The following is a 16,186-nucleotide window of genomic DNA, read 5'->3' as shown; positions in this document are numbered from 1 at the left end:
CAGGTTCAGATGCAAGAGCTCTTCAAACAAGAAATTTTGATTTTTATGAGTAAGAAATACTATGTAACATGTAAACAGAAAAACAAACAAGAAGTAGGGAGTGAGGACTGTAATTTTAAAAAATATAGGAAATGAAATGTAGGGAAAATGTGTAAATAAAATAAATATAAGGGTATATTTATAAATGATTTTTTCTTAATATGCTTAAATATTAATTATTTTATAACAAAATAGTATACTAAATATAAGATAAATAAAGGATGTCAATGTTTACATCTTTATCAATATCTCTCATTGTTTGTAACTTAGAATAGAGGGAATTGGTAGTCAACTGGTCACATTGTTTACCAATATCTATCTCACATTATTCTTTAGATTTGAGTAACTGTGGGAGGACTTATGAGTTATAAACAGCCTTTGTTGAACAAAGACTAGTCAACTCCTCACACAACATTCCAACGTAACCTAAGTTCCACGGCTACGGCATTGTTGAAAAGTAATTAAGATCTACACAAAATAATATCTTTGTCGTACGGAAATTTTCATCTGCATTGTTATGTACGCAGTAGCATTTGCGTCAAGTATCTTAATTTTATTAGAAAAAAAATAATGTCAAATTGACCTTTTAAGTCATTCGAATAGTGTAATTAGTTCTCTAAGTAAAAAAAAAACTTTATTCAAATCTCCTAAACTTGTAAAATAGGTCAATTAAGTCCAAATTAACTTGTATAGCAGGTTAATTCATCATAAATTTGAAATGTGTCGCTTTTAAAATATTTTTTATTTTTTATTAAATTATTTATAAAAAAAAATTCAGCCCCGGCTGTCCAGCGAGGATAGCTGGTAGCTACCTCTTTCACGGACAACCATAACTGTCAAACATGACTACATGAGGTCCAAACAACCATGCCATGGCAGTCTAAAAATATTCAAAAAAATTTTTTAGACGGCCATGGCTGTCAGGGGACAGCCCCGGACATCCATGGCCGTTTGGAACCAAGGCGGTGGCCAAGGCCTCCACCCTCGTTCCCAGCCGTTTGAGGTCCAGATTTGGACCTCATGTTGACAGCCGTGGCTATCCTCGCCAGACAGTCATGAAGGAGGCAGCCACCGATTGTCCTCGCCGAACAGTTGGTGGCTAAAATTTCTTTTTATTTTTTAAAATAATTTAATAAAAAATAAAAAGTTTTTTTAAAGAATTAAAAGAAAAAAAAATATTTTAAAAGTGACACATGCTAAGCTTGGAATGAATTAACCTACTTTACAAGTTAGTTTGGACTCAATTGAACTATTTAATAGGTTTAGGGGATCTTTAGATCTTAATGAAACTTTTTTTACTTGGGGGACCTAATTGCACTATTGAATGACTTAAGGGGCCAATTTAATACTTTTTTAAAGATAAAATAAAGTGAGATGTGTAGTATTTTTAAGATACAATATGTTTTACTGGTATATAAAAAGTATTATATTTTAATTAAAAATATTACACATTTCATGTGAAACAGTCTCATAGAATACTTAAATATACTTCTTGGTCTTTAGCGGGGACAAAAGGGAGGGGTGAAGCATGCATCACGCTCGCTTCCATTTATCTTGCCTGCATATGTTGATTGGCATTCGCAATTTAGCAGGACATCTTTCATGGTAGGTCTTCTGGAAGGAGATGTGTGAGTACAATATAACCCGAGTTTAAACACAACTTGCATCTCATCTATGTACTGTGGCTTCTTCATAACTGCATCAAGTGCATCATCTATGGGTTTTCGTCTTGGACGTATTGCCGCGCCCAGGCCAATCAGTCAGCCACAACTCTTCATTGCGATCGTTGGCTACCTTTCCTGTAACAAGCTCCAAAAGGATCACCCGAAGCTGTACACATCAAGCTGTACCTACCAAATTACATTGTTTGGTAAGGATGAATAGAATTATTCGGAATTGAAATGAAAGAAGTGATATAAAAACTAAAATGTCATTGGGTAATAATATTTATAATAATATTTAAGGATAAATATGTCATTTTCTTCCTTTTTTACTTTTCTTTGTATGGATGAATTGCAATTCATAGGAGGATCGTCTATGAATTGCAATTCATTGAATTGAGGGAATTGCAATTTCAAACAATGTAGTTTATCATTTCATTGATGCATTGACATTGAATAATTACAATTCATGCCAACCAAACACCCCATGAGCGTACAATATAGCAATCTCTTTGTGAAGAACCTAAATCCAGTTTGAACCCCATATAAATTTGTACCGGAAATAGTCACTTACAATGCCCTTTTTATGCTAATAATAATAATAATAATTAATGGAATGTGTAAAATACTGTAAAGATGCAATGAAACAATTGATAGCAATTCACTGAACATTCAAATGTACCATCTCTGTAAAGATGCAATGAAACAAATGTACCCTCTCGGTAATGAATAAAAGAGGTATAAAGAAGGGTAATTTTGAAATATTGAAAAGTAATCTCACATTACCTAAACAAAATTTGGTAATCAGATTACTTCAAATACACCCTCATTAATTTCCTACGTGGCAATAGTCTTGCATTACCTTCCATCTCGGATTACCTAAATCAAACATGGTAATTAACATGCATTACCTTTCTGAGATTACCTTGATAATCTCAGATCCCTTGAACCAAACGTCCTCTTAATATTCTCAAGTGATAATGATGCTAGATCCTCCCACTCCCTGAAATCCTGAATGTATGTTTAAGGAGTGGTGAAGCGTCTCGCTCACTTCCATTTATGTTGTCTGCATATGATGATTGACGCTGTAAGTTTAGCAGCATTTCCTTGACGACTTTCATGGTAGGTCTGCTGGAAGGAGTTGTGTCGGTACATTCTATCCCAAGTATGAACACACATTGCATTTCATGCAAGTACTGTGGCTTATTGATAACTGCATCAAGTGCATCAGCTATGGGTTTTCCGTCTTGGACGTATTGCCGTGCCCAATCAACCAGGCACAACTCTTCATTGCAATCGTTGGCTACCTTTCCAGTAACCAGCTCCAAAAGGATTACCCCGAAACTGTACACATCAATCTTCTCGTTCACTTTACATGTACGTATATATTCTGAAAATCAAAATAAAAACCACACCATTAATTAGTGTTACAAAATATTAGTACAAAAATAAGATTTCTAGAAAAATAATAAGCACAAGAAATGTAAAACAGTACAAACTCCCTGTACTATACAATTCAACCTACCTTAAAAGGCTCTTGTATATATAATTATATAGTTGTGCAAACCCCGGCCCCTTGTTTTTCCTAGACAAAAGGCTACTTTTAAGCATTTTCACCTTTATTTTCCAACTCAAACGAGTCTACGTTGAGAATTAAGAGGGAAAAGAATTGTAATTCAGTGGGAAAATAATAAGGTACAATGGGAATAAAGTAGGAATTAAAATTACATTGTTTGGTATGGATGAATAGAATTATTTGAAATGGAAATGAAAGAAGTGATATAAAAACTAAAATGTCATTTTTTTTTGGTAAAGAAACTAAAATGTCCTTTGAGTAATAATATTAATAATAATATTCAAGGGCAAATATGTCATTTTCTTCATTTTTCCCTTTTCTTTGTATGGATGAATTGCAATTCATAGGGAAATCTATGAATTACAATTCATTGAATTGAGGGAATTGCAATTTCAAACAATGTAGTTTATCATTTCATTGATGCATTGACATTGAATAATTGCAATTCATGCCAAGCAAACACCCCATGAGCCGTACAATATATCAATCTCTTCATCTTATTAGGAAGAACCCGAATCCAGTTTGAACCTAATATATATTTGTATCCAAAATAGCCACCTACCCCTTTTTATGCTATTTTTTCAACAATTAGCATGTTTAATTTGTTTCTTACTATGAGATAAACAGGCTGGAGCTTTAATTTGTTGTGTTTTGGTTAAAATCAACATCAACACAAAAGATTTATATTTGTGCATGAATCTAAACATGCATTACCTGGAGCAAAGTAGCCAAAGGAGCCAGCCACTGCTGAGACTGTGTTAGGTTCTCCAGGCTTGAACAACACTCTTGCTAGACCAAAATCTGCAATTTTAGCATTGAACTCAGAGTCTAAAAGCACATTGCTTGATTTCACATCCCTATGAACAATGGGTGGGGAGCAGCAGTGATGCAAATGGCAGAGTCCCTGAGCAGCCCCAGTGGCAATGTGCAGCCTGGTTGGCCATTCCAGGACTTTGCAATGAGGTGGACTTGCAATACCTGGTTTTCTCTTTGGATGAAGCCATAAATCCAAGCTCAGATTTTTCTCGTACTCATACACAAGAAGCTTAGAGTCTTCACTAGAGATTTCACAGTAGAGTTTCACTATGTTTGAGTGGCGAATATTGCCAAGTACCCGCACTTCTGCTTCAAACTGCTTCTCAAGCGTTTTATCCAACTTCTCGCGATTCCAAATCCTCTTAACAGCAAAGTTTTCACCTGTACGATGTAAGGGCACCAGGTAAACCTTCCCTGATCCCCCACTGCCAATCACATTATCATCTGTTAGACTTGGCAGAATTTCTGATTCTGTGAAGTTTAGCCTGTGGAATGGTGTAAATTGCCAGTCTATTCCTTGCAATCCTTTCCTCTTCATTCTTAGAACATACAGCATATAGGCAATGGCAACTAGAAACAAGGCTGCTGCTATGCTACCAAGAATAATAACTATAACTCTGCGTAAGATGCTATCTGATTTCTTAGTATTCAGCTTACAAATACTGAGGCCAAATGAAGGGCCGGTTGCACAAAGACCAGGGTTATTTAAGAAGCTCTTATCAAAAGCTGCATTTTCAAGCTCACCTGGGATTCTCCCTGAGAGGTGATTTGAGGACAGGTTGAGTGAAGTTAGCCTCAAACGCCCTATCTCGGGTGGAACTTCCCCAGAAAATTGATTTCCTGACAGGTCCAACTCGTTAAGATTTGGCAAAAGACCAAGTGCTGAAGGGATTTCACCTGACAATTGATTCCTGCTGCCTTTCAAGGAGGTCAGTGACTTCCATGAGATAATTTCTGATGGGAAATTTCCAGAAAGCTGATTCCCATCTATCCAAAGGACAGATAATAGTTTCAGCGCTTTCAGTTCTTGAGGGATTTCACCAGTAAAGAGATTATTGCTTGCCTTGAAGTTAATAAGATTATTCCAAGAAGAAACTCCAGCAGGGATGGAGCCATTGAAGTAGTTGTAAGACAAATCCAAGTATTCAAGATTTGAACAATTGTACAGAGCTACAGGGAAAGGTCCAGGGATGAAGTTGTTGTTGAGATCAAGAATTGTGAGGTTTTTGAGGTCACAGATGGATGGTGGGATGGTTTGGTTAAGCGTTAGGAAGGCCAGCTGGATTCCAGTGACGGAGCCATCTGCACAGGTGATCTCCGGCCAAGTACAATGATCGGAGGATGAAGTCCAGTGGGAAAGATTGGATGGGTTAGAAAAATGGTTCTTTATTTCAAGCAAAATTGTTGTCTCTGGATTGATACTGGGTTGGCAGTTTCCATGGAAGGGCAAAGTGAAGAGCAGAAGTGTGTGGATGATGAGGTAGATTTGGGTTGATGATGATGGGGTTAGTTTGGACATTATGAGGTTGATTTAGGATGAAAAAAGCTTAGCTTGGTTCTTTAAATGGTGGCATGGAAGAAATAAGAGTTTTGCAGCTTGCTTGGCATATATTATATATTATTAGTATAAGTCAATATTTGTTATATTACTCACCAAAAAAAAATAATATTTGTTATATTGACCTCATCCTTAGCCATCTGTATAAGATCCTTCTACTGGTAGTATATCTTGTAACTCTTATCTGTTTGTTACTGTTCATTCAATTACGCGTTTCCTAAACTCATCTGGTATCAGATTGCCAGTTTTCTCTCCTAAACTTTCTCTCCCCTTTTTCAATCCCTCAGGGGTCGATCATGTCAACTTCCAACTCCGAACGTACCCTCACGGCCACCACAATTCCCACGCCGGCGACCCCAACCTCTCTCAATTCTGCGCATCACTTCGTATCCCTCAAACTCACCAATCGCAACTACCTATTTTGGAGGACTCAGATAGTGTCTTGCATCAACATTCAAATTTCGGGATCCAAAACGGATGTTTCTCTCTTTTACTACTGCAGCGGAGATTCACGCGTCTTTTTACTTGTCTATGTGGACGACATCATCATGATGGGCAATGACTCCATATTGGTTGATACTCTTCTGCACCGCCTTGCATCAACATTCAAAATTCGGGATCTCGGTACGCCGGGCTTCTTTCTCGGCATAGAAACCCTAGCTAAAGGGGATGGGGTCCTTTTATCACAGCGTCGTTACATGAAAGATCTCTTAAATCGAGCGGGCATGACTGACTGCAAACCACTCACAACTCCCGCTTCCAAGACTCAGGCTGTCACTCCTACTACTGATCTCTTCGACAATCCAACTCAATACCGACGGCTCGCTGGTGCTCTGCAATATCTCACCATCACTAGACCGGACTTGTCTTATGCGGTGAACAAGCTATGTCAGTTTATGCATACGCCAACACAGGAACACTGGGGTCTTCTCAAAAGGGTTCTGCGGTATGTCAAAGGGACGCTGGATCTTGGCTTGTGTCTATCTCAGCTCCTTCACCGTCCTCCGACATTCATGCATTCTCGGACTCGGATTGGGAAGGATGTCCGGTTGATCGGAAGTCCACAAGTGGGTATGCGATTTTTCTCGGGACCAATTTGGTTTCCTGAGTATCTCGAAAACAGTGTACTATAGCCAGGTCCTCCATTGAAGCCGAGTACAAAGGCCTTGCAGATGTTTCAGCGGAAGTAACTTGGGTCGTCTCTATACTGCGTGAGCTTGGATTACACTCAGGGTCTCCGGCTACTCTGTAGTAGGGGTGTGCAAACTTCGGATAATTTTCGGTTAACCAACCGAACCGACAAAGTTCGGTTAACCGTTTTCGAACCGAACTTTTTCGGTTCGATTAATGGTTAAAGAAATTTTAAAACTTCGGTTAATGGTTAATTCGGTTCGAAAGGTCGGTTAACCGAATTAACCGAACGGTTAACCGAAGTTTTTAATATATATATATAAATAATAATATAAATATAAATACTAATTTGAAGTTATGGATGTTTGGAGTTTATAATTAATGTTTTTGTATATTTTGTTATGAATTTATTATGATATGTATTTTATTTTAATTGAATTTATTATTTTAGGTATTATTTTTAGAATTTTAAATTTTAGTTTTAAAAAGTTCGATTAATCAGTTAACCGACCGATTAACCGAAAAAAATTTCAGTTCGGTGAATTCGGTAGAGCAAACTTCGATTCGGTTAACGGTTAAAGGAAAAAAAACTTCAGTTAAAACGGTTCGGTTAACCGATTGAACACCCCTACTCTGTGGTGCGATAACCTGGGCGCCACTTATCTCTGTGCTAATCCAGTATTTCATGCGAGGACTAAGCATGTTGAAGTGGATTATCATTTCGTCCGTGATAAAGTCTCCTCCGGGGAATTTGAAGTCAATTTTATCTCAACGAAAGACCAGCTGACTGATATCTTCACCAAACCGCTCGCTGCGCAACGCTTTGGGGATCTACGCGACAAGCTCAATGTTGCTGCGCTCCAACCTTGTGCTTGAGGGGGAGTATTAGCATATATTATATATTATTAGTATAAGTCAATATTTGTTATATTGACCTCATCCTTAGCCATCTGTATAGATAGGATCCTTCTACTGGTAGTATATCTTGTAACTCTTATCTAGACCTGGCAATTCGTGTATACGTGTTCGTTAACGGGTTGACACGAACACGATAAGACCAAACACGGACACGACACGTTAATGTTAACGGGTTCACATTTTTAACACGAACACGATTTGTTAACGGGTTAAACGGGTTGACACGATAGACACGTTTTGTTAACAGGTTTCAGATCGTGTCGACACGATATGACACGAAACTCAATTAAACCCGCTAAACCTATTTAATATATATATATATATATATATATATATATATATATATATTAAAATTTTAAGTAAAGTTATATATATTAAAAAATAATAATAATAAAACCTACAATTCAATCCATCAAACAAATTAAAAAAATATTCAATTCATAACTTTCATAAAAGATGAAATAACGTCCAAAAATTATAGTTAAAGAAGTCTATAATAATATTTTAGAATAAAATTAAACACAATGAAATTCAAATTGCATATTATTGAATATCAATAATTCATCATGATGTAATAAATTCATCCATAGTCATATTCATGATATCTTCTGTAAATTATTAAATAAGTAAAATAATATTATAAGCATGGTTTTTAGCGGGTTATAAACAGGGTCGTGTAAACGGGTTCGTGTTAACCCGTTAACACGATAATATTAACGGGTTAAACGGGTTCTTAACGGGTTGACTTGTTAAGACACGAATCATAACGGGTCTTTAACGGGTCAACCCCTTAACGACCCGGGATACATTAAGACTAAACATTAACCCGTTATTTTCGTGTTCAGTTTCGTGCCGTGTTAACGGATCGTGTCGATAATTGTCAGGTCTACTCTTATCTGTTTGTTACTGTTCAATCAATTACGCGTTCCTAAACTCATCGTATGTATCTGATGCAGAATTCAAGAAATGTGCAGTCTCTATTTCAACTGCTTGAATCTGTATAATTCTACTTTTCAATTGGCCTTATCAATCCCTCACGCAACATTACAACGTAACCAGCCTTTTCAGTCTATTTCATCTGCGACTTATGGGTTGTAAACAGCCTTTGTTGAACAAAGACTAGTCAATTCCTCACACAACATTACAACGTAACCAAAGTTCCACGGCTACGGCATTATATTGAAAGTAATATTCTCTACACAAAATAATATCTTTAATTTGTCGTACGGAAAATTTCATCTGCATACTTATCTTAATAATTATTAGAAAGATAAAATAAAGTGAGATATGTAATATTTTAAAGATACAATATATTTTATTGGTATATAAAAAATATTATATTTTAATTAAAAAATATTAAACGTTACGGTTTCATAGAATACTTACTCAAATATACTTCTTGGTCTTGACTCTTGAGTGGGAGACAAAAGGGAGGGTTGATTTTTAATTTTTTTTTAATGTTTTTTTTTTTAATTTTTAATGGTTAAAGTTGTTAAAAATAGCACAAAACAAAATTTTAAATGTTAATCATCATGTCAGCCATTAACTTGGAGAATAGATCACTTTTGTTCAATTGCACAAAGTTAACTTGTTTAAAGAGTTAATTCTTTCAAAAGGCTGAACCCCAACCTTAAGGGCCCCCACACCCCGGCTCGACAGAGCATTTGAGATGTTTAAGAGTTAATTAATTACATGTTTGGATGATTGAAGTATTTGAGTATTTCATATTTGAGTATTTTTAATTTTTAATATTGTTTTAATGTTATGACTTATAAATTATCATTATTTCATTTATTTGAATGTGTTATTTAATTGAATGTTGAAAACAGTCTCATTAAAATTTTCAAACTGTAAGTCTGTCACTGTTTTTTTGTGCCCACCTAGATTTCGCCTAGGCGCTAGGCGCTGCCAGAGCGCCCAACTAGTTCTTAGCGCCTATTGCAACCACGATTCAGATACATATAAATATTGAGGTAAAAAAGAATATTTTTTCATTGTAATTGGTTCCACGTAGACATGCATGTGCAGAATTCAATAATCCGTACGTCTACGATAACGACAATATATAATATAATAATCCCCTTTATATAACCACTCTATATGTGAAAGCTTTGTGATTTAATCTAGATTGTTCATTGAACAAGATTGAACAAGATAGCTAAGATGTAATGTTTATTTAAGAGTTAGTTTCATTTTTGTCTTAGATTTATATGTGTCAATTCACTTTAAGTCATTTTTTTATTATAATATTTATTTTTGGTCCTAATATTATTGTGGCATGACATTTTTGATCCTTTATCAACAAAATAATTTAAATATTATTAAATACAAAGACATTTCGGTCTTCAGTTATGGATTATTTCAAAAATATATTTAACGATATTTGTATAAAAAAAAAGAGATTGAAATGTCTTTGTATTTAACGATATTTCAACGATTTTGTTGAAGGGGTACTAAAATTGGTAATTCTACAATAATACTAGGACTAAATGAGGATGTTCTAATAAAAATTAAAAAAAAAATAAAAATAAAAAACTAAAAGTAGAGTCACATATAAATTTAAGACCAAAAATGAAATTAACTCTTTATTTAATTATCTTTTTTTTTAAAAGAAAAATAAATAAATGGGTGCATGGGGTAATGGAGTGATTTTCTTCATTGTTTTCTTGTATGGAGTTTCCTGAGGCGTTATGCTCCTTGCTTCTAAGGAGATTTATCTTGTAAGTTTTGCGTCTCTTTTTCCTACTGAGATTTTTCGTCCTTGGTTATAAGCTTTCGTCATGGATTTATGTTTATTCATTTCCTTTTTATTCTTTTTCTTTTTACGCTTCATTGGAGTATACTTAATTTTGATTAAGTTAGTTAATTAATATATGATTTGAGGGAGTGTGCATCGTAGTGTGGTGAGATCTGTATTAATGCGCTTAGTGCAGGGCATCATAGGACATCAAGATGTGCTTCGTATGATTTTAGTTTGTATTTTAATGTACAAGCAGAGAATTATTGATGCATGTCATTTTAGAGCAAATTACACTTTTGGTCCTGTGACTATTAGGGGTGTGTTAATTTGGGTACGTGACTTTTAAAATTAACAATTTAGTCCTTTAACTATCATTTTTTTAGCAGATTTGGTCCTCCTGGCCAAATTGACGGTGGAATTTGGCCGGAAAGACATTCGAATTTTTAAATCAAATATTAGTGGGGGTAATTCGGTCTTTTTAATTGTAAAAAAAATAGCGTTTGATTTAAAAATTCGAATGTCTTTCCGGCCAAATTCCACCGACAATTTGGCCTGGAGGACCAAATCTGCTAAAAAAATGATAGTTAAAGGACTAAATTGTTAGTTTTAAAAGTCACGTACTCAAATTAACACACCCCCAATAGTCACAGGACCAAAAGTGTAATTTGCTCTGTCATTTTATATAGGAATGCACAATCAGAGTAATATAAATGCACCGTCTAGCACTAATACAAAATAGGTCATTTGTGTCATTGTGTGTTGTAAAAAAGAAATGAACTTTAGGCACCTAGCGTCTGTTTATTGGAAGGAACAGACTCCAGTTTTTTTTTTTTTTTTTTTTTTTTTTTTTTTTTTTTTTTTTTTTTTTTAAACCTATTCTCCCTACTGGAGCTACCATATTAATTCATTTTTTTTCCTGCTACAATAAATTTCACAAACAATAATGCTCACAATACAATTCAGCAACACAATCCTCAATGTATATAGTCCACAATAAAATCCAAATTACAACACATCCACAATATATAAGCTAAATTACTAGACAATCTACAATTTAATCCAAACTATAACACAATCCACAAAATTAGATTGGTTATTTCCCTTGACGCAAATTATGCCCCGGAACACGGGTCCAAACGGTGTCGTTTTCACAGATTTTTTTTTTTAGTTAATGTGTTGTTTGTTCAGATTATGAATTTTCTGTTATGAGATTATGAATGTACTGTACATTCATAATCTCATAACAGAAAATTCATAATCGCATAAAAAAAATATTTATTAAATTATGAATTTTTTGTTATGAGATTATGAATTTACAGTTATGTAATTATGAATTTTCTGTAAATTCATAATCTCATAACAGAAAATTCATAATTTCATAACAGAAAATTCATAATTTCATAACAGAAAATTTATAATCTCATAAAAGAAAATTCATAATTTCATAACTGCACATTCATAAATCCATGCTTGCACATTCATAATTTATGAATGTTGAAGAAACTTGCGCGAAGAGGAAGTGAAACCGCGAAATGTGAAAATGAAGAAGAAAAGTCGCGCAGTTAATTAAGAAAAAAAAATAACGGTGCACCGTTACCATTGGGACCGTGTTCACCATGGATGGTGAACACGGTTCCATGGCATAACGATTGTTCCCTTGAGATACCCGACCCTAAACAATAACCATGTTACACTCTTAAATCTGTTTTACAAATCTAATCTAAAAATATAATAAGTCTCAATCAAAGTTATATCCCTCATTTATGTCCATATTTTTAATATTAATCATTTGGTACATTGTACTTTTAGAGTTGTATTATATAATTTTTTGGACAAAAATATCCTTATCGTTATAACTTCTATTATCTTTTCCATTATTGTTACCATGCACATGCATCCACCATATATTTTCTTATATTCTTTAATGATAATAATATTTACATTTGACAATTATGGACACGACCCGTTAACACGACACTAAAATAACGGGTTAATATTTAGCCTTAATGTGTCCCGAGTCGTTAACATGTTGACCCGTTATCTTTTGTGTCTAAACGAGTCAACCCGTTAAACCTATTAAGAATATGTTTAACCCGCTAATATTATCGTATTAACTCATTTACACGAACCCGTTTACACAAACCTGTTTATAACCCGCTAAGAACCATTATCATGAATGAGATTACAAAAGAAATCATGAACATGACTAAGGATGAATTTACAACATTAATTAAACCAAGATCCTACACCAACTATTGATGTTAAACAATCTGAAATTTGAATTTTTGTTGTGTTTAATTTTATTTTAAAAACTAGCATTGACTTCTTTAATTATGATTTTTGGATTTTTGGATGTTATTTTATCGTTTTATGAATGTTATAAATTGAATATTTTTTTAGTTTGTTTGACGGATTGAATTGTAAGTTTTATTTCTTTTTTTTATATAACTTTACTTTAAATTTTAATTTGTTTAAAAAATTATATATATTAATAGGCCAGGGAGTTTAAACGAGTTTTGTGTCATATCGTGTCGACACGATCCAAAATCTGTTAACAAAACATGTCTATCATGTCAACCCGTTTAACCCTTTAACAAATCGTGTTCGTGTTAAAAATTTGAACCCGTTAACCTTAACATGTCGTGTCCGTGTTTAGCCTTATCGTGTTCGTGTCGACACGTTAACAAACCCATATACACGAATTGCCAGGTCTAAATATTTGTAGACATTATATATTGAATTTTTTTTAGAAGATATATTGAATTATTATAATAAATAAATTTGATTTTATATAGATTTTAATTAGTAAAGATTTGTTAGTTATTTTAAAAATATATAAATATTCGGCATATGCCTTTGCGCATCGCCAGGGGCGGAGTCAAGATTTGTTAGTGCGTGGGCCAATCACTACAATGTAGTTTATTTTCCTTAGCAGTAAATGCATAGTGTTCTAAGAGACGAATTAGCTACCATTTAATTACAATATTTAGACTTTTTGTTGTGGTAAGAACGGATAAATTTATCTCCAATAATTTAATACAGGGTAATTTATAAAAATAAAAAATAAAAAAAATCCAAAGCTTACCTGGAAGCTATTTTAAAACTCTAGACTCTGAAAGCTTTTGAATGTGATTAATTGAGGGGGCCAAAAACATTATAATAGTAATGAAACAAATTATTTTTTGGGGGAAGGGGGCCAAGGCCCCTGCAACCGCAAGGTGGTTCCGCCCCTGCGCATCGTGCATAGAAAAGACTAGTCATATAAATAAAAGTCGTACATAGTTATACCAAAACAAGTGTCCCCCTGAATTGAACATTTTGGCAACCAATTTAGCAGTCACTCTGATCCTCCCAGTCCCCAATATATAAGATTTAACTTTCAAAAACTTTAATTCATCCACTATAATGTTGGGCAAGTCAACAAAAATCTGACACACTAATACAATACAATTTTTTTTTTTACTTTTTATTTTGAAAACAATACAATACATAATTTAAAAACAAATAAAAATATAAAAACTTTATTTGCATTGATCATAATGAAACTATATCTTTAAAATCAAATCAAATATAAAAAGTTCATTTAGGGAGAAACTTAACACACATGATACATATGAGAACGGTAGAAAAGGTGTTGAAATGAAAATGAAGTCTAGCAATGACGTCTAGATTAACATTAGCCACATCGATTAATCTAGATTAAAATATTAGCCTATGAATGTCTAATTCACCATTTCATAATTACATATCTGACACAAAATACATAATAGTCAAAAAGCTTGAATACACAAAATACCTAGGGGGCGTTTGGTTCAGGTCATCTTAGATTACCTAGATAATCTGAGTTTGGTAATGTTATATTACCTTGTTTGGTTTAAGTTATAAGATTACCTGGTAATGTTACATTACCTGAAAGCTGATGTGGCGGTAATGTTTCAAGGTAATGTGATTACCCCCATTTTTTTAGGTAATCTTAGATTATCTTGAATTATTCCAACTTTGCCCTTGTTAACTAATCCTTATATAATAATAATAATAATAATAATAATAATAATAATAATAATAATAATAATAATAATATATGTTTATATAATCAAATATACATATGTATATTTATATATTTAGTTTTTTTAATATTTAAGCATTGATATACATTCATACATATAAATAAATACACACATTATATATATATATATATATATATATATATATATATATATATTATTGAGGACATTATTGTAAATTGATCCATATAATCTAAAATATAACCTTGAACCAAACAAGGTAATATTATATTACACCATCCAAACCAAACACACAAGGTAATCTTACATTCCCTACATCTCACATTACCTTCTTGGAGGTAATCCTATTACCTGGGGTAATCCAAGATTCCGTGAACCAAACGCCCCCCTAATGTTATTTGGTTGTTTATTTTATTCTTATTCTAGGGTTTTAATTAAATGTTGGTTAATTACATTGATTATATTATCTATAATAAGAGACTGGTTTTGCTCAAATCGAGGTGCTTATTTCCAATAAATAATTGAGCATGAGATTGTTTTCAAGAATCAGGTATATTTTCAGTTGTTTCCTCTATTTTTATTTTTTATTTTAAATAAATAATCATTACAATTACATTGGTATTTCTTGCTTTTAAATACTCTAGAAATTCATTATTAGCATGTTTTTTAGATTATACGAGCTTGGATAATAATATTGCACATAGGAGATCAGATTTAGCTAGGTGCTAGTGAAAATGTTCTAGCTTTTTAGAGCGATATTTCAGGTTCTTAATTTGCGAAAGTACATAATTATATTGAGCTAGTATTGAAATTTGCATAATTATATTTAGCTAGTTCTGGAGCCTTTGATTCATAAAGTTGTAAGTTTTTATTGCAAAATTTAGTTTTTTTTTTTGTTTTGTTTTTTTTAGCAGTATATAGTATATTGTTTAGCTATTTTTTTATAGGAAGACAAATCATATTTGTCTACTAAATGTGTTTACATTGATTGTGATATGCCTTAATGGGTTCACTTTTATATGCTTTAAATCTTTGGTGTTTACCAATTTTAATTTTAGTTTTAATAGAAATGAGAAGACAGTGGGCATGGTTGATGTAATCCTAAAATTGGACAGTGGGCAATAGTGGGCATGTTTAATGTTTCATAATTGTCTATTTCGGTCTCACCAAAAAAAATAATTGTCTCTTTTGACGAACAGCGGAGTGGAACTTCAATTCTGATATTGGAGAAACCTCTCCACCAATCACATGGGCCAAACATGCAATTGTGATGTTCTCATCTTTTGACAACGGCAAATTATTGTACAATCATACCCTGGTCGAGTTTTTTGCACTTTTAGTCCCACGACTATAGTGGCACGGGCAGAATTGATCTATGACTTTTGAACCTTGCAATTTTAGTCCACGACTATTGAATTTTTTGTAAAAATGGTCCTTCCGGCCACTTTTCCGTCAAAATTTCACCGGAAAAAAAAAATTCTCCATTTTTAGCCGGGTTAAAATTGACATTTTACTTATCCCAAAAAATTAAAAGAAAAAAATTGATATTTGACTACATACAATATTACTGGGTTACATACTACTGCCCCAGGCGGCGGAGTTCCTGGAGTAGGCAGGACTGTCAGTAAGTGGCGGAGCGGCCGTGACGTTCCCCGGGCTAGTTGGGTTATCCGGCAGCAGCATTGGAGTGGTACATGTACTCCGCTGCCTGGGGCAGTAGTA

The 16,186-nt window shown here is 33.6% G+C and overlaps 2 protein-coding genes across 2 annotated transcripts in view; both read right to left on the bottom strand.

The window, feature by feature from the left end:
• LOC109186303 (receptor-like protein kinase 5) overlaps positions 1–16,186 on the bottom strand; it is a 35,624-nt gene that overhangs the window by 3,698 nt on the left and 15,740 nt on the right. The gene's annotated exons all lie outside the window — the stretch shown is intronic.
• The window catches only part of LOC109186302 (receptor-like protein kinase 5), a 27,567-nt gene that overhangs the window by 3,666 nt on the left and 7,715 nt on the right, over positions 1–16,186 (bottom strand). The window contains exon 2 of the mRNA XM_019336226.1: positions 5,230–5,560. Within this exon, the coding sequence (XP_019191771.1) occupies positions 5,230–5,560 (331 nt within the window). The remainder of the gene's footprint in view (positions 1–5,229; positions 5,561–16,186) is intronic.

Source organism: Ipomoea nil, unplaced genomic scaffold (assembly GCF_001879475.1).
Source record: "Ipomoea nil cultivar Tokyo-kokei standard unplaced genomic scaffold, Asagao_1.1 scaffold1407, whole genome shotgun sequence".
Lineage (NCBI taxonomy): Eukaryota > Viridiplantae > Streptophyta > Magnoliopsida > Solanales > Convolvulaceae > Ipomoea > Ipomoea nil.
The sequence above is the reverse complement of the archived record's forward strand: the minus strand, read 5'-3'. Positions and strand labels throughout refer to the sequence as shown.